General features: G+C 42.7%; 1 protein-coding gene across 4 annotated transcripts in view; it reads right to left on the reverse strand.

Moving 5' to 3' along the window:
• rgs7b (regulator of G protein signaling 7b) overlaps window positions 1–21,626 on the reverse strand; it is a 70,896-nt gene that overhangs the window by 6,262 nt on the left and 43,008 nt on the right. For 2 of the 4 annotated variants that reach the window (XM_080789008.1, XM_080789007.1), the window contains exons 5-16: window positions 18,598–18,704; window positions 18,042–18,093; window positions 14,810–14,874; window positions 13,793–13,869; window positions 13,466–13,547; window positions 8,018–8,092; window positions 7,146–7,187; window positions 6,664–6,762; window positions 5,447–5,508; window positions 5,194–5,304; window positions 3,594–3,719; window positions 238–424 (exon numbers count right to left, since the gene is read on the reverse strand). In XM_080789008.1, the coding sequence (XP_080645134.1) occupies window positions 238–424; window positions 3,594–3,719; window positions 5,194–5,304; window positions 5,447–5,508; window positions 6,664–6,762; window positions 7,146–7,187; window positions 8,018–8,092; window positions 13,466–13,547; window positions 13,793–13,869; window positions 14,810–14,874; window positions 18,042–18,093; window positions 18,598–18,704 (1,085 nt within the window). The remainder of the gene's footprint in view (window positions 1–237; window positions 425–3,593; window positions 3,720–5,193; window positions 5,305–5,446; window positions 5,509–6,663; window positions 6,763–7,145; window positions 7,188–8,017; window positions 8,093–13,465; window positions 13,548–13,792; window positions 13,870–14,809; window positions 14,875–18,041; window positions 18,094–18,597; window positions 18,705–21,626) is intronic. The other 2 variants (XM_080789010.1, XM_080789009.1) reach the window with 1 other exon arrangement.

Here is a 21,626-nt window from a genome sequence, read left to right on the forward strand (position 1 = left end):
ATTTTTCTTCTCTTTAAATATATTTAAAAAAAATGTAAGCGGACATTTTTTATTCAAATCTTTGTTTCTGGGAGTCCCTGGAACAACACATTTTGAGATGAGGGGGTCGGTGGCCAAATACATTTCATTTTGGGGGTCCTTGACAAGAAAAGGTTTGAGCACCACTGATACAGTATAGCAACGCAACGTCTTTCAGAAAACCGTTAGGCTCAACAACAAGACTGACGGCTGCCTCACCTGTGCATCTTCGAAAGCGTAGCGCCCTGGGTCCTTCACATTCTGTGCGGTCTTGGCGTAGCTCTTGGAGTCCACGTTGATGGCACTGGGCGCTCCTGGAACCAGGAACTCCTTCCAGATCTCCTGCACCTGTGATGGCACCTCCCGTATGGGTCGCTTCTTCACCTCCTGCACCGCCAACCAGAACCTAGTACATGGGAAAGTCTTGACGTTTCAGATCCAATTTGAACTAGCAAACAAATAAAACAATGTTGAATTGGGTCATTTTTTTAACTAAATCTTTAAACCTTTAAACTAAACTAAGTGAAATGTCTCACACATCTCGTATTATCATAATATGTCTCAACTAAAATGATTATTTGGGACACCCTTTGAAGGCCAGGTGCATTAAAATGGTAACTGGTCTTCACAAAACATTTGCTGAATTCTACGAGGTCACAATGCTCGGGTGCTAGAGTTAATAAACCTTGCCAACGTATCATATATTTATCAGGTAGCTCTACCGTCTGTTGGAACCGTGTTTACCAGAATTCAGTTCCAAATAAAAACACAGATGTACAGTGCCGTTTCAGAACAAATGGGTGCTGGCGCCGATATTATTTAAAAAAGCAACAACAACATATGCAGAAACGGTCTGTGTTCGTGCCGGTGGCAGACACTGGTGACTATGCAAATGCCAAATATTTCATGAACAAAAATACACTATTGATGAAAGTCCAGACTCCAGAGGGACCCAAACGTCTGTCAATTTGAATAAAAGATGATGCGACTGAGCAAGACAAGAGCAGTGTGGGGGATTCATTAAAGACTTTTTTCATGTTTGCTTCACTAGACACCGACTGGTGACTAAAATACTAGAAAGTTGTTAAAAGTCATTTCATTGAAAAGAAGGTTATAAGACAGTATTACTTTAAATGTCAGAATATCATTTGGACGATTCTCCACATTCTTGAGGTCCAGTGACTAACCTCCCTATGACCTTTCTAGTGACATAATGTTTTTTTTACTGTCAGTATGTGTGTGAGTGGGCACATACATTATTTATGCATACAATAATATGATGTTTTAGTACCGTATTTATTTCACTCCATCTTCATTAATTCCCTTCAAGCTGTCTGGTCTAATTACAAAGCAGCTGCTGCCTGCCATGCACAGCGTAACTGATTCACAGAGACGCAGAAGCAGTGCCCGTGTCAAAATGGAGAAGTTTGTTGATGTTCCAGCTCACATTAGTCCATTTCAACCTTGTAATTAGTAATTAGCTCACCGTTTCATAGAGTACAGCAGCCATTCATTCCTAACGTGTGGGCCGAGGACCGGTTGCAAGCGGTAGCCCAAGAAATAATATCATTGCTGACGGGCAGAAACCTCTTATGTTACATTTTTTAACATAAGATTGTGTAAATTGTGTAAATTAAACCCCTACTTGATCATAGAAGTACTGTATCAAAAGTAGCAGATCTGCAAGCTCGTTTCGAGCTTGTAGATCTGCTACTTTAGATACTTTTGAATGTGATTCCTGAAAGATTGGACATATGAGGTTTTCAACCGATAGAGACGATATATAAGACTATTAGACTAATATAAAATAATCAATGTGTGTGTGTGCGTGCGTGTGTGTGTGCGTGTGTGTGCATATATATATATATAATATAATAATTATAAAAAAAAAAAAACTAGATAGATACCGATAACTATAGGAAGTATACTGGCTCCACTTCCAATGATCGAAGTCGGAACACAATCAATCAATTGATCATTAAAGGAAACATGATCTGAAAAGGCACGCAGCCCACCCATCTGACCACCTAACGTGGCAGCCGAGATGTTGAAGTGGGCCCTGATCCAGAAGAGGTTGGAAACCACCGTATTTGGTTGATTTCATCCTTGTAATTAGTCGTTTCCCCATTTGTTCCCCTTGCATTGATCTGGCTCTTTGGCACAGTACAATACAGTGCTCTCCTGAGGCCCATACTGACTGATGCTGCTGTTGCTCACTTTTCAATCAGCGACACACAAATCGATACAGAACCAAATTAGCCCTTGCATGGAAATATGACCCTTGTTTCTGTTCTTGGTCTAATAACAACAACAAACGATGGAGGGCATTATGCACTGTATGTATTACGCCACTGGTTCTCAAACCTTTTAATTTCAAGGACCCTCATAACACAAGAGAGCGTACTAATCCAATTACAGGTCCATTTGGAACCCCCCTCAAGGAACCCTGACGGTCCCTGGGCCCCACTTTGAGAACCACACAACAGTGGTCAAAGCAGGCACGGGGAGAATCTCCACAACAGATGTCTCAAACAAATCTCTAACTGTAGAAGAAAACAGGTAGACGGGGCATCGCCGTTTGTGACGGCTAGGAGGACACGGTGCTGAGAATAGAGCAAGACCAGATCACAGAAGTTGTCTTAAGATTGGCACAAGACAGGAAAAAGACGATCTGGGAGGCCCAAGACCACCAGATCACAACTATGACACAAGAGCTGGAACAGATGAAGCTGTCACGTGGAGAGGCGCAGCATGCTGCCATTGCATTCTGTCCTTAATGGGACATGCACATACAGTAAATTATGTCCCATAGGGGATGAAGAGGAGTAACTGTTAATGGGACATGCACATACAGTAAATTATGTCCCATAGGGGATGAAGAGGAGTAACTGCAGCTAAGCCACGCTGCTATAGTTTGCATGTTGGTCCTGGATACAAAACCATTGACGGACAATTGGACATGCCTGGCTGAGAGGGCATACGACATTTTAATTTCATTGTTTTAAAAAACAATTTCATGTAAGTGTTATTGATTACATATTCTTTTTGTCTGTATGATACAGTACATTCTGTCTCACACATGCAACATCTAGGACAGTGGTTCTCAAAGTGGGGATCCTTGAGAGGGGGCAACAATGGGTCCTCAGTAAAATAAATTACTTAAATTTTACTATTATTTTACCAGCTGAAGTTATGTCCAATGAGAGAATGTATAAAAATCCCCCCCCCCCCCCCGACAGAATATTAGACAGTGGTATATTACTGTACTAAATCTAAAAAACAAAAAACAAAAACAAAAACAAAAAAGAACACAAAAGTCTTCACCAATGGGTGTCTGCGGCCTATTATGTATCAATTTGGGGATCACTGATGTGAAACTATTGCTCTCTAGCTAGGCAACCGGAGAGCTGCTTGCAGCGTATCACAAATCTAACTTTCAAATATATAGTTTAATAACTGTGTAAAATGATGTTCCGCATTTCACGCAACCGTACAAAAGTACATAACACAACACAACACGCTACAGTGAGTAAGCTAATGAAACATACAACATGAAACATGGAACCGGCACCAACCTGAGGTTTTCAGAGCTGAATTCAGACTCGACGAACTTGAGGAACTGTTCTTGTCCCACCGGATCCTTCAGCACCTCATTGAAACCGAACCCCCACCGCTTTACTCTCTGCTGGCCTGGTTCCTTACTGCACACACACACGCACACACCCACACACCCACACACGCACGCACACGCACACGCACACACACGCACACACACACACACACACACGCACACAGCCACACACGTAACACATAATAAATGGGTTGAAAGTGGTGTGAGATTAACTATATCGTCGCTGTCGGGTGGAGACCTTGTATGTCCAAAACCATACATTTTGTATTCTAATTTTAAAAACATTTAATTTACAAAAACAACAACATTGAAATATGGGGACAAGAGGTTTCCGTCCGACAGCGTAGATTCGATTCATGAATTATTCAAATGGTAGAGTACTACAGAAACAGACACATAACAGTAGGCCACAGCAGCGTGGAGGCAGATGCAAAGTGGGTGCATATTGAGAGAACTAGCAGCATTACAGGAGCGTGTGTGGGAGGACCAGGGCTAAATCAAATAGCAGCCAGCCGGGCTCAAGCCAATTAAAAGCCTCAGAAAAAAGCCAGCACAATCAAGTTACTGTAAGCAGGTCCATGTCACACCATCCCACAACGGCCCGTTGTATTTCACGCTCCAACGCCCCCACAGGCTTAGCTGATACAACAGAACAGAACAGAGCCAGAACCCAGGCAGGGATAATATCAATAACAAGGCTGAGCGACGACTTAATATCTCAATATCACAATTATAGAAACTAATTAGTATGCTTAAAAGGTAGGGCAAGTGGTATTTCTCTGTTAAAAGGTGTTAAATAGCTCCATATTTATAATGATCATTGCTAAAAGAGGGTATGTTTCATAACGCGAGTCTCCCTGACTCTCCAGCTCTTTAGTAAACAGAAAATGCATTTTCAGGTCTACTTGATGAAATGAGCAGCCAATTTGAAACTGGAACACTATAAAAATGAAGCCACTAAATGGGTACTCTCTCCGGATTGCATGACATTTGCAACGTACCTGAAAATGCATTTACAGTTTATTAAAGAGCTGGAGCTACAGGGAGGGACCCCCTGTTACTGAACAAACACTCTGTAGTAAGGATTACTAACAAAATATAGCTTTCCATTTTTAAACACAAAAAATAGTTTTGACCAACAAATGTCACTTACCTTACTTTTTAATGAATGAATAAGAAAAATGTATATGAAGGCGTACAAACTGAGGCTTTGTATGAGACTTTGGGGGTGCGTGCAGAGAAGGGGCATAGCACAGACAGACAGTAAGAGAAGAGGACGGATATGGAGGGAGGAAGGAGCTGTTGGAGATAGAGGAGGAGGAGATGCAGGGAGAGCTTAAGCCCAACACACACCGGGTGCACAGCGACGCGGCACAGGCGTTGCCGCACGGCAACGCCTGGAAAATAGAACAGTGGCGTATCGGAGCGTCAGGCGAGGCGTGAACACGCGTCGGACGCAGCCGGTGTGGGATAGGTTCATTGAAAATAACGGAGGTGGCTGTTTTGACGCACGGCGTTCACAGACGGTGTGTGTAGGGCTTCACCTGGCCTCCAGCTCCCAGCACGTGGTGTCATCAGTGATCCAAGGGTTCGAGGGCTCAGGAGTGCTGAATACCGGATCATACTCCATATACTGCTCTGTGTAACTCATCAGACTAGAGAGAGAGAGAGAGAGGGGGGGGGGGGGGGGGGGGAGAGAGGTGTACCGTGTAGACAGAGAAGTGAGTTGAATAGCTGTGTAAATAAGCAGGGTTTGTACAGTATGGTCGCATGAAAGAGTCTATTAGTTGAACTTACCTCTCTGCTACTTTAGACATCTTTAACCTGTGTCTGTCCAACTGTGATTGCCAATACTGCATCTGAGGTGAGGAGACAGGAAGAGCGCTTACTTAGAGGATGACACGTACCAATTCTCCCACTCCCAACTTACCGCCATAAGAGTCGTTCACACCAAGCATGATGACGATGACACTATAACAATGACATTTGAACTCAAACGGGTGGCAGTGTCCACAACATTATCTGTAATGGACAGATTATAGTCCTGGACGATATCGTTTGGATCACTTTAGTTTCAGGGCGATTTTGTGAACGATGAAAGCCACTCAAAATCCATCTGAGATCTGGGACGCAATGCGTCACGTCACCCCCCCCATTGTTACTAATATAGAGCCGACGCTAGCTGGAAGGTTAACTGTCTTTACCTCAGGTACGGCACAACTATCTCACCTGCTTGATTCTCCATAATATCCTATTGCATGCTTCAGCACTCTGAGATCTCTCTCTCTCGCCCCCCTGTGTGTGTGTGTGTGTGTGTGTGTGTGTGTGTGTGTGTGTGTGTGTGTGTGTGTGGGCTCTGGCACAGTTGGACTGCACAGCTGTTGGTGCCACTGTGTACAGATATAGCGTATTAGTTAGATCGTTATAGTTATCGTTATTGTGCTCAGTGAGAATGGCGCTATAGTTTCTTCTTATATTGTCTTTTTTATCTTGGCCACATTTTTGTGTGTTTGTTGAGTACTGGTCTATTGTATGGTACTGTATTGTTTTGTTTTTCTTGTGTTGTCTGTTTGTGTATATACTATGAAAAAACTCCAATAACAATATTTGAATATAAAAAGGTTGAGAATCACTGTGCTAAATACCTAAATTGTCTGTCGTATGATGGAGATCAAATTAAATGGTAAATGGTGCATTTATATAGCGCCTTTACCCAAGGCGCTTTACATAGATTGTGCATTACATTCACCTATTCACACACACACACACATTCATACACTGATGGCAGTGGAAACCATGCAAGGCACCAACCAGCACATCAGGAGCAATTAGCGGTTCAGTGTCTTGCTCAAGGACACTTCGACACTAACTCTGGGGGAGCCCGGGTTCGAACTGGCATCCATCCAGCCACTCTACCCCTGAGCCACCGCCACCACCCAAATTAAGCAACGGCGCATCGGCATAATAATTAAAGGATATACTGTATACGGTATAAAGCCTCTCTGACACATTACCTGTTCTCTTAGCTCCTCCTCCGTTGGCTCTTTGGCTTCTGGGACGGGGGTGTGGGTGGGGCTGTGGTTCCGAATGTCATTCTGCAAGCCGTACACTGACTGTAGACACACACGCACGCACGCTCACACACACGCACGCAGGCACGAGCGTGCACGCACACACGCGCGTGCACACACACACACACACACACACACACACACACACACACACACACACACACACACACACACACACACACACACACACACACACACACACACACACACACACACACACAGAGAGAGAACGCATGTAGGCAAAACACACAGACAGGGACTTCATAAGATTTGGGAAAGAGAGAACACACACACACAAAGTGGAGAGAATATATGGGGCCACACATAGTGACGGAGAGGAATGGGGGGATGGGGTGAGACACTGAGCGTGGTAGAGTAAAAGTGGCAAAAGAGTGATATTTTGTGAACATAATTTGATCTCTCACTCTCTCATCATCCAGGTCACTTTCCACATCCCCATAGACTGACTAGAGAGACACAAGCACAGAGAGAGAGAGAGAGAGAGAGAGAGAGAGAGAGAGAGCGAGAGAGAGAGAGAGAGAGAGAGAGAGGGGGGTGGTGGGGGAGAGACAAAGGAGACAGGAATAAAAACACGGTGGAGAGAAGGGGAGGAGGAAGAGGAGGGTAAACGTGGTGGACACCAGTGTGAAGAAGGTGAGGAGGAAGGTGACAGAAAGGCCATTATTAAAAACAATGATCATGATTCAGTGACAGAATTTTGATCAATTCTGAAGAGCAATCAACTTTGTTTGTACAATGAAAATGGAAATGAAAGTGAAAGTTCATTATTTTTGGCAATGTTCCACAAAGGTCAAATGTTTGAAGGTTTGTCATGGCTTTACTGGTGTAATGTAATACATGTACAGTATATACTCTAACCATGCATTTTACTGGTGTAATGCTACATGTACAGTATATACTCTAACCATGCATTTTACTGGTGTAATGCTACATGTACAGTATATACTCTAACCATGCATTTTACTGGTGTAATGCTACATGTACAGTATATACTCTAACCATGCATTTTACTGGTGTAATGCTACATGTACAGTATATACTCTAACCATGCATTTTACTGGTGTAATGCTACATGTACAGTATATACTCTAACCATGCATTTTACTGGTGTAATGCTACATGTACAGCATATCCTCTAACCGTGCATCGCTGTGCATTGTGAGTATGCAAAATCTCATATTTTCTTTTACATTTTTTGCTATAATGAAATGCCCAGTATATGGATAATCGATTAAACCAATGAGTTTAATTAACTGCATGTTGCAACCCCACTCACCTTTCTGGTTTTATGAGGCTGCTTCATTCGAGATGACTTCTTGATGTCTGCCTCTGTGGTGTTAACGCAGCCCGGCTGACGGACACACAGGAGAAAACAACCATGTCAAGAAATGAATATCAAAACTTAACTCTGAGAGTGTACAAAATAAATATAACAAAATCGACCTACAGTATAATGGTCCATTTAGTACACTGTAAGGGTCCATTTGCAACAAACCCTATGGGTCCCTGGACCCCAATGTAATCACAGTGTATCTCTGCCTTTTACATTTACATTTACTTTTCCACCAGACCACTGTGACTATGTCTATTATCTGACTAATTGTCTACCTAAATGTTTGACTTGTGTAAATAAGCCCAACCCGGTGGCCCGGGCTGTTCTACCATTCATTGTGGAACACTTTTGGTCTGATTCTAAAACCTGGATCTAAACTGGAAACCATGGTGGACAGATGTTCTGTTGTTTGGCAGGTCTGGAACGTGCTACAAAGCGAGAAACAACAAGGGCGAGAGAGAGAGAGAGAGAGAGAGAGAGAGAGAGAGAGAGAGAGAGAGAGAGCGAGCGCGCGCATGCGTGCGTGCGCGTGCGCGTGCGTGTGTGTGTGCACACAGTTGTAGCGTACTGTAGTGTGCCAGTCCCCCTCTCCCAAAACAGCTGCTCCACTGTTCTACCTTCTCCCACATCCAGCTATCCGTCCGTCCGTCCATCCATCCCTCCTTCACCTCAGCTGTGTGAGTTCCTCTCCTCCCTCAGCCCCTCTCGTACCATCACTCCATCTGTCCTCTCTAAAGCACCCATCTGCTCTAGACACACAAGTGTGGACTTCCGTTTGGGTGGCGCTGGCTCACTAGGTAGAGCATTGACTCACTAGGTAGAGCATTGACTCACTAGGTAGAGCATTGACTCACTAGGTAGAGCATTGACTCACTAGGTAGAGCATTGACTCAGTATGTAGAGCATTGACTCAGTATGTAGAGCATTGACTCACTAGGTAGAGCATTGACTCACTAGGTAGAGGTAGAGCATTGACTCACTAGGTAGAGCATTGACTCATTAAGTAGCAGAGCATTGACTCACTAGGTAGAGCATTGACTCACTAGGTAGAGGTAGAGCATTGACTCACTAGGTAGAGCATTGACTCATTAAGTAGCAGAGCATTGACTCACTATTTAGAGCATTGAGTCATTAAGTAGCAGAGCAGTGGCTCACTATGTAGAACGGGCGGTATTTAAATAACCTGAAGCATCTGTGTGGCTTTAGCTTGATATGAATCATATAGCTACATTCAGAGAACGTATGTGCATAATAATAACCTACTGTCAAGCTCTAAGTCCAGCCGACCCCACTGTGTTGCTGTATGGAGACTCTGTGGTGCTGTAATTGGGTGTTTAGCCTATCTCTCTCTCTCTCGTGTGTGTGTGTGTGTGTGTGTGTGTGTGTGTGTGTGTGTGTGTATTATTGTGCTGCACAATGAAACAGCCTCTCTTTCACGCACGGTCGCTCTGTTATGTAATGTTTTTGCTTTTTGGGATCTGGCAGGACTAAAGGGACAAAGGAGCGGTGAGCAGGAATTAACTGCACGCGGTCAGCAATGAAATCATTCATTCTCTGCCAGGAATGGTCAGCAGGAATGGTCAGACTTCCAACGGGAGCAGGCAAGAAAACAGTCCCACGCAGGGCTCTAGTCCCTGGTTCAGTTCTCCATTCCTCTAGGCTTTATGTTGAAGTGTTCCTGAGCAAGACACTTATGAAGTAGTTCACCCAAATAAATTGCTCCCCTCAGGGATCAGTAAAACCGTAATATCCTGTTATCTTCCTAGAAAGTCCTAACTAGGCTCATGTTTAAGGGTGGTGAGTAGTTTGAAATGCAAAGGCTCGCATAAAAATGATTAAGTTCGCAACAACTTCTATATACGGTGTAAATATGCGAGAGCTTCCCCTCGGCAAATCCAAATGGTGCAAATGTTGTTGTGGTGATTATGCTTGCTCACTGACGCAGGCCCCTTGAGTCTCTTCTCTTCTACTCATTTGTTTTTATGTTGCACTCTTTATTCTACAAAACACAATTGCCCTCCGGGGACAAATAAAGTTGAAGTTGCCTTGACCACCGCTCACTGCTTAACATGCGGCAGCAGTAGTGCCACCAGATTAGCACAAAGTTTGTTTCTGTGTGGCACACAAATAAAAAGGTTGAGCTTCAGGTCATGTCACTTCAGTTGCACCGTTCAGTTTAGTTGAAATGATGCCATGAATTATTCAACGTTATATATACGGTACTTGAAGTATTTAGTAGAAACTGTAACCTCATCTACCCGTTGACACTTACAGTATAATATATTCAAGAAACATTATGTGCAACACATTACCCCTGTCCTGTCCCGGCCTGCCTCCACTGGCGAGTTGATTTTAAGATTATCCTGACAGATAAAAAAGATTTTAATGGCTTGGCCCCCATGTATGATGATACATTGCTGAACTTTTAACACCTCTTAACACTCACGTCCCTATAAGGTCAGCTGACTTGGGGGCTCATATGTGTCCCGCAACTTAACTCTGCACTCTAATTGATGTCCCAGGCTAGCTCTTACCTACCTAGACCAGTGCTTCTCAAAGTGGACTCCAGCAGGGCCCTCAGGGCTCCTTAAGGCGGGTCCAAATGGACCCTTACAGGTCTGTAACTCTGAGAGAGCTATGGGGGTCCTTGAAAGGAAAAGGTTTGAGAACCACTGACTTGAAGGCGTTGGATGAGCATTCCTCTCTCTGTTAAATCTTCCCCATCCATTGAATCCTTTAAGCCCAGGCTCAAGACACTGTTTTAACATTAGATTCCCCCTGATATCTGGCTGATATTTATCATTGGATGATTTATTGCTTTTAGGGTTTATTTGTGTTCTCACTGTGTTTATTGCTTGTGTATTTTGTTCATTACATCACTTTTCTCAACAAGAGTTTTTTTTTCGTGCTTTCAAAATGAATGTGACTTGATTTGACTCGACAATACGCAGACATTTTGTTTCAACACATGACTGCAAGATCTTTCTAAAATGAAGCTGTACCAAAAGGACTGAAAGAGGAAATGACATGCGGTGTCTTGCCCAAGTGATATTTTCTTCCTCTTTTTACTAGTGTGGTATTTCTTCCCTCACTATGCCCTGTCTGTCTGTCTGTCTGTGCGCACGCACGCACGCACACACACACACACACACACACACACACACACACACACACACACACACACACGCACGCACGCACGCACGCACGCACGCACGCACACACACACACACACACACACACACACACACACACACACACACACACACAAACGCACAAACGCACAAACGCAGTACTTGTATTCATTACGAGCATGGGCAGAGGTCTTGTGAGATATTTTCTAACTGCATAACCTTTGCTAATGAGGATTCACCATGTTCCAGCTGGCAGAGAGGGATGTCATATCTGGAGACGAGACAAATATATTCTGGTGTGATTAATTATCTCGGCTTAAACAATGTTACGGGTTATTAACAGGAAATTAAAAATAGCCATCAGCCACATTACAGTCCCCTTTTTGAAGTGGTGAATGTTATTCTGTTGGAGACAGATCTGATTGACTCATGTGACCAATGCTTTTTGATGTTTTATTTAAATCTAATCAGCTGCTGCAGTGCATGGGGTTATATTTCCTCCAGTGTTGTGCCGTGGAGATGTTTTATTATGCGTTAACTGAATGAATGGGTCAGACCTCTAGTGTATCACCCATACGCAGACAACAGAAACGGAAAATAATTGCTAGTTTCAGACTTTCATCTAATTGCCTTGGTAGTTAAATTACATGTTTTGAAACAGCGTTGCAGAGCACTTATTGTGTGTGTGTGTGTGTGTGTGTGGGGGGGGGGGGGGTGACAGTGATGTGACAATTTAAGGACTTTTCAGACCTATTTAATACCTAAACAAAGTTAATGAAATTAAAAAGACCATTACTGCATCAAAAGTAAACAACAAACATTGACCAAATTGGCAAATTATATAAGAGAGGGGCAACTACAAATACAATGCCTCGCAAATAAATGGCTGCACGTGAGCGAGTGTTTCACCAGCGTGTCGCGAGATCCGCCCGACCGATCCACTTCAAACTCGTCTTGCGTATTGCCGAGGACACGAGGGAGTGACGCGCTGAGAGGGGAGGCGGGGTCCATGTGCAGAATCATATTGCCACATTAAATATTGATAAATCCGCAAATGCCCATGGAGTACTATGATCATCATCAATATGACATCCTAGTACTGACATCATAGACGTATGCTGACTTATGACTAACTGGCCTGGACTCCATATGTGGGCATGGCTGACAGGGAACTCCATATATAGGCATAAAAGGGACACAGACAGACAGATACAGGGATCACCATACAGTATATGGGCATAAAAGGGGCACAGACAGGCAGATAGGCAGACATTTCCCATAAAAGAGACACAGACAGATGTGTACAACGGGTACAATGGGTAATGCTGCATTACCGGAGGCATCGTAATGTCATAATGTCATTATCACAAACCATTTATAATGGGGAACATGGTAACTAAGGGAACACAACACAGTGGGACAGAACAGAACACAATGGGGAAGAAAAAACCCAACGCAACCCAACAGTACGGGGGACAGAAAAGGTCGGAACACCACCTCACAATGGCGCAGATAAGAACAGGATAAGAGCTAAATTGAAACAAGCAGATAAGAATCCAATAGAAGGAAATTGAACCCAGAAAAACAGACCTTCTTCACTCTAACCTGAACCAAACTGCAGCACAGAACAGCACTTTCAGGTTTGTGAATAGGAGAGCCTTCAACTGCTTTTGTTGTTGGCAGGCTCACAGACGTCAAAAGGTGAGGTGCGAGGTAATTGGTTGTGATGAGTGAACATCAAACTCAAATCCTTCTAAAATACCAGAGAAAACACTTAGTGTAGCACAAGCGCTGGAAGAAAAATAGAGCGATACATTTGGTGTAGGGTTGCAACTATCGATTATTTTCTTTGATAACATCTTTGATTATTAGAATAACCGCGAAGCACGTTTTTGACAATAATTTGTTATATTCTTTACAAATTAATGCAAATTCTAATAGATATTATTATAAGAGACTAAATCATTGGTCTGATAAGTTACAAAACTACAGGGATATTTCACTCTTAAACATGTTTGGGGTCATTTTTATGTCTACTTACGTAGGTTTTTGTGGTCACCCCAGACAGTTTTGCTGCATTCAGCATTTAGATATTTGATATTAATTTTATCAGACAAGCCCCCTTCCTATACAAACTTCCTATAATAGCTAAATCAATTAGTTTGATTAACTGTTTTAGTGTACATACACCAGATTGTTGTATTGTATTGTATTGTATTGTATTGTATTGTATTGTATTGTATTGTCTATGCAGACTCACCACAGGTCTGTGAACATCCCAGAATGCTCGTTCCTGGCTGTCCAAGATCTTCCTCTCAATCTTATCTCTCTTCTTATCCACTCTGGAGGGAGAGATGACAGACGGAAGGACACACAGAGTCCATGAGCATAACATGACTGTACAGTATGTGTACTTGTATATGTGTATTGTATTTGTGAGTTTGTGTCAGCATCTTCTGGCAATGAAAGTTTGTGTGTGTGTGTGTGTGTGTGTGTGTGTGTGTGTGTGTGTGTGTGTGTGTGTGTGTGTGTGTGTGTGTGTGCGTGCGTGTGTGCGTGCGTGTCTTGCATGTGAAAGTAGACATACTTTGCTTGTGCCTCTGCTTGCATAAAGATGAACTCCCATTTCCGGGCGAATGCTCTCTGTAGTCGTGCTAGGCTCTCCTGAATCACAAAGCAGAGGGAATATTTGAGTTTTTTGATTGATTTATTTATTTTACTTTCAAACCTTGTAGAAGCTTGTACATCTTCTATTTTCACAAATAAAATGAAAATAAATTGTTCATTCGTTGTAATAAAGGCAAAAGTTTGAAATAACCATTATATTGATATTAAATCATATCGCCGAGCCATACTTGAAACATCAAGGAGAGAGTATAAAGTACTTCTCAATTAAAATAAGAGTATGCAACACCAATCAAAATGTAATCATACACTAGTACTCTCTAAGGCTAATGGAAAAAACACTTTTTTTGCTGGGCGTCAGCCTAAACATCCCACAGAGAAATGAAAGAAATGTATGCAGATTGCATCCTGTGCCTGATTATAGACAAACTACTTTGAAATCCATTATGATGGAGAAAAGGGGTCTTTAAGCACAACACTTGATGGCAGGTATAATAATCCCCATGAACACGCACGTAATTACCCACTGTTTAGAATGTCAAGACGGAAAAGATCAGCACCATCACATGACAGCTTAGAAAATAGTCAAATACAAAGGTAGGCTACTGTGAATCAAAGAGCAGGTCGTATGACTGCGTATACCTGTGTTTCTCTTTTTAAGTGCATACAGTGTATTAAGCATAAGTGCTATTGATGGAGTCGATCACTGTTGCAGATTTTCATGACATTTGAACAAATTGCTACGGCACCCCCCACCCCCTTTCTGCCCACCCCATGCATTGCATATCAGAGATAATATGTCTTTTAGAAAGATGATAAAACACTGAACATATCTCCTTGAAAGTTGGATAGAAACACAATACTGCCCTTAACTGAACTGAACCATTGGCAGCTTACTACTAGCTTACCACTGGAAAATGTAAAACAAGGAATGTGCAACTGGAATAGAAATGGTGTCAGTAGGCGGTTGATGACTTACAGCTTCATAGTCAGCCAACTCCAACCTGGCTTTGTTTTGCATTGTCCTCTTACACAGGTAGACAGCTGGAGAGAGAGAGAGACAGGTTTGACTGAAGATATGCTTGTACATACTGTATCTGCCAAAAGGATAAAATAAATAAAAGAAAGAGTCTGAGGGGTGGGCGTCAGAGAAAAGTAAAATCAATAAATACATTCATTACATTTCCGAGGTTTATACCTAAAATAACAAAAACAACATTGGGCATAGATAGATGGAAATTGCAAGAGAGAGAGAGAGAGAGAGAGAGAGAGAGAGAGAGATATTATACGTCTCTTCATACAGTACGTGTTTGAATCGTAAACTGTATGTCTTTATCCTTATGCACATGTAGTGCCAGTGATTGTGAATGTGAACGCCAGTGAGCATTTACTATGTAAACCAGCAGAACATGTCTGTCTGTCTGTGAGTGAGTGTGTCACGCTGTAACACCACCCTCCCGCCACCCGTCACACACACAAAATAAACATGCACGCAAAATAAAAATGTGTGTGTGTGTGTGTGTGTGTGTGTGTGTGTCAGACTGCCACAACAGCTGCATTCGCTTCCCGCGTTAACGCGTCTTACTGGTTATAAACCACTGTGTCAATCGTCTGATACTGGCTTGTTTGTAACGACACCACAGGTGGGCGGTATACAGAAGTGTACAGAAATATTTAAAAGTAAAATCTTCGCCACTACTGAGCACATGCACATTTTTCAACACAGCATGTTTCCTTGAGCATACAGCTTACGACGTTGTCTATATACTGCATGTCCTTGTCATCAGAGAGGTCATTTGAGATGTTATGGCCCAAATATTTAGGGCTCCATCTTGCGCCACCCTTATCCCTTAACATATTTGCCATTTTTTACTATTTTGAAAATCATTTTAAAATAGTTCAACTAGAGTCTAGACAATCTACATCTACAGATTATTGTGAGTTTGTAGATCAGTTATTTGAACTATTTTAAAAGGTTTTTTTGAATTGTAAAAAATGGCAAATAAGTTTAGGGATAAGGGTTAAGGGGTAGCGCAATAGCCCTTAATCTCACTGCAGACACTAAGGACAGAGCCATAGAGGAAATGTACAATGGTGAACAGCGATAATTGGGTGTGTGTACTGTACGTGTGTGCGCATGTGCGTGCGAGCGAGCGCATGTGTGTGTGTGTGTGTGTATGTGTGTGTGTGTGTGTGTTGTTCCGAGACATTGACTGCTGCTGACTGACAGCTGACAGTTGCTATTCTAAGTGCTCTCTCTCCCTCTTCCTCTCAGGCTCTCTCGCTTTCTCGATCTCTCTCCACACGTCACACACTCACACAGATAGATTTCCTTTTGTTGTAACTTTCTTTCTTTTCGCTTTCTTTTTCCCCCTAAAGCCTACTTTATATGCGATTCATCACAGAAAATCTGTTATTTTCAGTGATCGAACTATGCAACAAAGTCTATTAGGCCATGTCTGTTACTCATCCTTTTCACTTCTCTTTTTGAGCTTGTAGATCAGCTATTTCCGGCTCTTGTCACCGTCACTGAGCACAACGAAGCAAAAATCAGGCTTTATTCTCTTTCTCTCCCACTCCATGTATAATCTGTTAAACAGGGTGATCCACATTTACATGTCCTCCTCTTAGACGTGGCTGTTGCCTTGCAAATGAGTCACCGCACAAAGACAAATGGAACTGTATGGGTTTGATCCACAGCATGGATGAAATCTGCAACATAACCCGGATTGCCCGTAGCCAAACACACATAAAGGTAGGGCTGGGTGATTAACCGAAAATACTGTATAAAACAATATACTTTAAATATTATATAAAATACACACACCACACACGTGAGGAAAAAGGCTCAGCAGCGACTGTACTAACTCTGCACCCTGAAGAAGTTCGGAGTAGGAAACTGCATCCCTCAGGCTGTACTACAAAAGTAAAGGCATTCTATCAACAGTACCACCTTTACATCTTATCTCAGTGTAAATATGTTCCCACTTGTCCCCCGCCCCCCACTTCTTCTTCCCTTTCTTTTTTTCTAAATCTAAAACGAATAACGATACGATGGGAACTATGCAAGATTCGTCCAGCCAATTTGTGTTACCTTGTAAACCTGTGACATTAAAGCTGATGACCATAGTTTTTATGATAAACAAAACACTAGTGAAGTGTGGTTTCTGTCCTCCTCTACTAAACCATCACTGACCTAACCATCAACACAGTGTGAACACATTAACCTAACCTAACCATTAACACTCCCTACTGTACTAAATGTAATGCTGCCATAATCAAATACTGTACATTCAATTTGGACAACAACCTAATGCAACAGCTGCATTAGCCTTCACTAGGATCTATTAGATTATTAGAGAGAGAGCGAGAGAGAGAGAGGGGGGGGGACTATAGCGCCTTACCATTAACATTAATTGTGTTTCCTGTTTCCAATGGTGGAAAGTAACTGTTTACATTTACTCTAAGTACAATGTACTCAAGTACAATTTTGAAGCACATTTTACACATTTACGCAACTTTAAGCGTGTTTTGATACTTTTATACTTCAACGTAAGTAAGATTTGGAATGCAGGACTTTTACTTGTAACACAGTACTTTTATACTGTGGTATTGGTACATTTACTTAAGTCCAAAATTGCAGTTCTTCTTCCCCCGCTAAGTGCTTGTTTCAGAGCGTGTTCAGCCAGCCTGTGGCCATGTATAGTGTTCATTACCGCTGGCCAGAGATTAAATTACATCAGACGCATTAACAGGCATATCTCATACAATTAATCCCCATGACCCTGCATGTCATGTTGACCCATTACCCACATACACACTTTATGCAGTTATCCCAGGACAACAGCACAGACTGGCTGACCTGTCTCTGACCCTGCATTACAGTAATGCATACATACTGTAGTTATCTCATCTGTAGTGGAAAAGTGGTGGAACGGAACCAAGTTAATTTCCATTTTACCACATTCGATACTCTATACTTCTACACCACTACAGTACATCTCAGAGGCAAATATTGTACTTTCTACTAGTACTTAGTAGTAGTTTCTTTACATATTTAGATGAATATTACCCAGCATGTATTAACCACCTATAGGCCCTATTTTATACTATGGGTATTAAGCTGCATTGTTGTGCCTTTATGGCTCAGTCATGAAGTATATCTGAGTATATGCATGTGTGCGTGCGTGTGCAGTGGTTGTCCAACATACCATAGTCTGTGTTTTCTGGTTCCCAGCAGTTCGATGGCCAGAAGTAAGGAGTCTGTGAGAGACAGAGACATGGAGATTAAAGGTGATTGAGCCATATTGTATAGCTGATCTACAAGCGTCAAGCTCACAAAGCATTGCATTGTGATGCATTGTGAGCTTGCAAATCTGATATTTGTCAAACCTCATTTGAACTTTCTTTGAACATTTTGGGGAAAGAAATTTGAAAATGAGTAAGTTGAATTTTAAGTTCTTTGCATCTTTGAATATAAATTACATGCCAGAGTACAGAGTCCAGGTTGATGGAGGATGGATTTCAAAGCCGGTTGGATGGACGGATGGAGAATTAAACAGACAGACAGACTTCATAATGAAGTTGAGGATAATAAAAGCCACCAGCTAACACTGTTGGCAGGGACGTTTGTTGCATTTGCCATGAGTACTGGCAGATAATCAATCTTCTTTTTCTGTGAACCAATTTGTCTTGTAAAAAGAAGTATGTGTTGATCTGTGGCATGGGTACATTTCAGAAGAAAATAATCAATAGTCACAGCCCTACCTGGAACCTGTAGAAGGTCCCGTCATCTTTCAGTGTTAAAACATGGTCTGAGATGGGAAAGAAATAGCCATGGGCTGCCATCAGAGTCCCTAGATGGAGAGCTTCCACTACACAGGCCAGGTGAGGTGAGGTTAGGAGAGAAGAGAAGAGAAGAGAAGAGAAGAGAAGAGAAGAGAAGAGAAGAGAAGAGAAGAGAAGAGAAGAGAAGAGAAGAGAAGAGAAGAGAAGAGGAGAGGAGAGGAGAGGAGAGGAGAGGAGAGGAGAGGAGAGGAGAGGAGAGGAGAGGAGAGGAGAGGAGAGGAGAGGAGAGGAGAGGAGAGGAGAGGAGAGGAAATGAGAAAGTAAAGGGTTGGATGGGAGGACGGGAGACAAGAGCAGAGTAGCAGAGAGTAAAAGTGAGAAGAAGATTAGCATAATTATGCACTCATTTTTCATCTCTTCCAGGAACACACTATGCATGCCACAATGCTGTCACTGTTGATTAAGGCCATGGACATGCAATATAGGAAACCAACGTGGATTAGGCCGGCAGGATGGCTAATGGGGAACTATGAATATTGTAACATGTTGTCTCAGTCGCCTCCGACGCCTGGCCTTTCAAATCATGACTCAAACAGTCACACCAACTGGGTTTGCCACCTGGATGTGATTAGTAAGTGTAAATATTAGTGGAGGAAAAGGTCACTATAGAGAATTGGAGTGAGGACAGCGAGAAGGGAAGCAAGCAAGCAACCAGATGGGGTGAAAGGGAGCAGTCTTGTACTGCACACGTACTGCAAACCTCGGGGGGGTTCTTTGTGATTGAGGAACTTAAAGTATACAATGTTCTATTGATTCAAGCTGGAACACAATCAATCGATTGATCATTAAAATAAAAATGCACAAAGCACACCCATCTGACCACTTAATGATCAATCAATCAATCAATGGCGTTCCTAACCTAGAAATTAAAAGTCGAGTTCTGTCACAGGAATTCAGATTATGTTCTTTCTCTCCACAGCCAGACGGCTGCCTTGTTAAGTGGTCACTTTTAAGATTTCCAAGTGGGCCTTGATCCACATACTGTTGTCTTAGGCCAGCATTTGCCCTGGCACACAAGTTACGTCAAAATATATTTGTACGATGTGCCATGAAACTGGCTGAGCGCGTTCATGGCATGCTCCCTGGGAGATAACTCCAACTTCTTGAGTGACCTCATGGCGAAAAGTTCAGCTTCTTGTCCAAGCTGTCTGATGATGTATCTATCCTGTGTACGGAGCAGGACACACTGCTTGCAGGGCTTTTAGACTGCGTGTTGTTATTATTTAAATATTTCATAGAATCGCTCAGACAAAGCACAGTATGTGTCCAAATGATGAGTCCTGGTGATGATCCTTTTCTGGCATCTGACGATGCATAACTGTGGAAATTCATCATCCTCAGGCACAAAAAAACATGACAGTGCACGCTCACGCAGTGACAGTGTGGATTCTCATTATCTCTATGACAACAGAGACAGCCGTGGATAATGAACGCCAATACACCGTCAGTCAGCGCGCGCGCACGCGCACGCACGCACGCACGCACGCGCACGCGCACGCGCACACACACACACACACACACACACACACACACACACACACACACACACACACACACACACACACACACACACACACACACACACACACACACACACACACACACACACACACACACACACACACACACACACACACACACACACACACACACACACACACACACACACACACACACACACACAGGTTGGATTGCAGTCTGAGGCTGAGGAATGTGGCTCAAATCTGATTGGCAAAAATATGTTTCCATGTGCTGTTTCAGACTGCATTAACGCAATGCGACTCCAACCTGGACATTGCACAAATCAGATTCGGGCTGGAGTTTTGGGCTGCCAGTGAGTCTGAACACATTTTGTAAAAAACGACAAAAGACTGAATGAATGAATGAATGAATAGACACAGGTGTATAAAACGAGAGATGAGAAAATGAGTCAAGCAGCAAGAGATATATATAGAGAGAGAGAGAGAGAGAGAGAGAGAGAGAGAGAGAGAGAGAGAGAGAAAGAGAGAGAGAGAGAGAGAGAGAGAGAGAGAGAGAGAGAGAGACCAAGATATAGATGTACTAGACACACTGGTGGAAAAAAACAAATAAGAGGTGGAAAGAGTGATGAGAAAGACAGTTACAGTGATTCAGATACAAACAAGCGATGGAGAGAGGGAGAGAGAGAGAGAGAGAGAGAGAGAGAGAGAGAGAGAGAGGAGAGGTACAAGACACTGGCAGTGAAACTGAGATGAGTTTCCAGACAAGAGAAACTAATAAGTAATGGAAAGAGGAAGCGAGAGAGGCTGAATACGTACTATACCATCCTAATGGTCACTCCCTCTCTCACACACTAAAGAAATATTTTTTTAATTTTGTACTCAGAGTTCAGTCTGAAAAACTCACTATTTTAATGAATGTAAAAAGAGTTATTTGGGATTGCCAATGAATGGATCCGTTGTACTGTAGGTATTCTGGGGAGCACACATCTCCCCTACCAATAAGGGGCCTGTTGACTTATCAAAAAAGTGTTATGCGTTGAGGTAGTTTGAAAAGGTGAGTTTTCAGAAGGCAGTGGAAAAGGGGTAGTGATTCTGCAGTTCATGGTTATATAACTTCTTATATGCAAACATGAATAACACATGTTTAATATCAGAGCTGTGTGTGTGTGTGTGTGTGTGTGTGTGTGTGTGTGTGTGTGTGTGTGTGTGTGTGTGTGTGTGTGTGATGCGGGCACAAGTGCGTGAAGCTCAAGAGGCTTGAACTCTGCTCAGCACTGATTTCCCATGAGTACTTGGGGCAGACAGCTGGAACATGGGAATGAACATGAAAGTAAGTGACAGACAAATAACTAGAGAGAGAGAAAGCAACTGGCACATGTGGGGGGATGAAGAGAGAAAGGCAGGATAAAAAAAAATAAGTGAGAGTGTGGAAAAAAAGAAAGATATGGGACAAAGTTCTGGGCAGCG

The sequence above is a fragment of the Protomyctophum bolini genome (assembly GCF_963924005.1).
Source record: "Protomyctophum bolini genome assembly, chromosome: 18".
Classification (NCBI taxonomy): Eukaryota; Metazoa; Chordata; class Actinopteri; order Myctophiformes; family Myctophidae; genus Protomyctophum; species Protomyctophum bolini.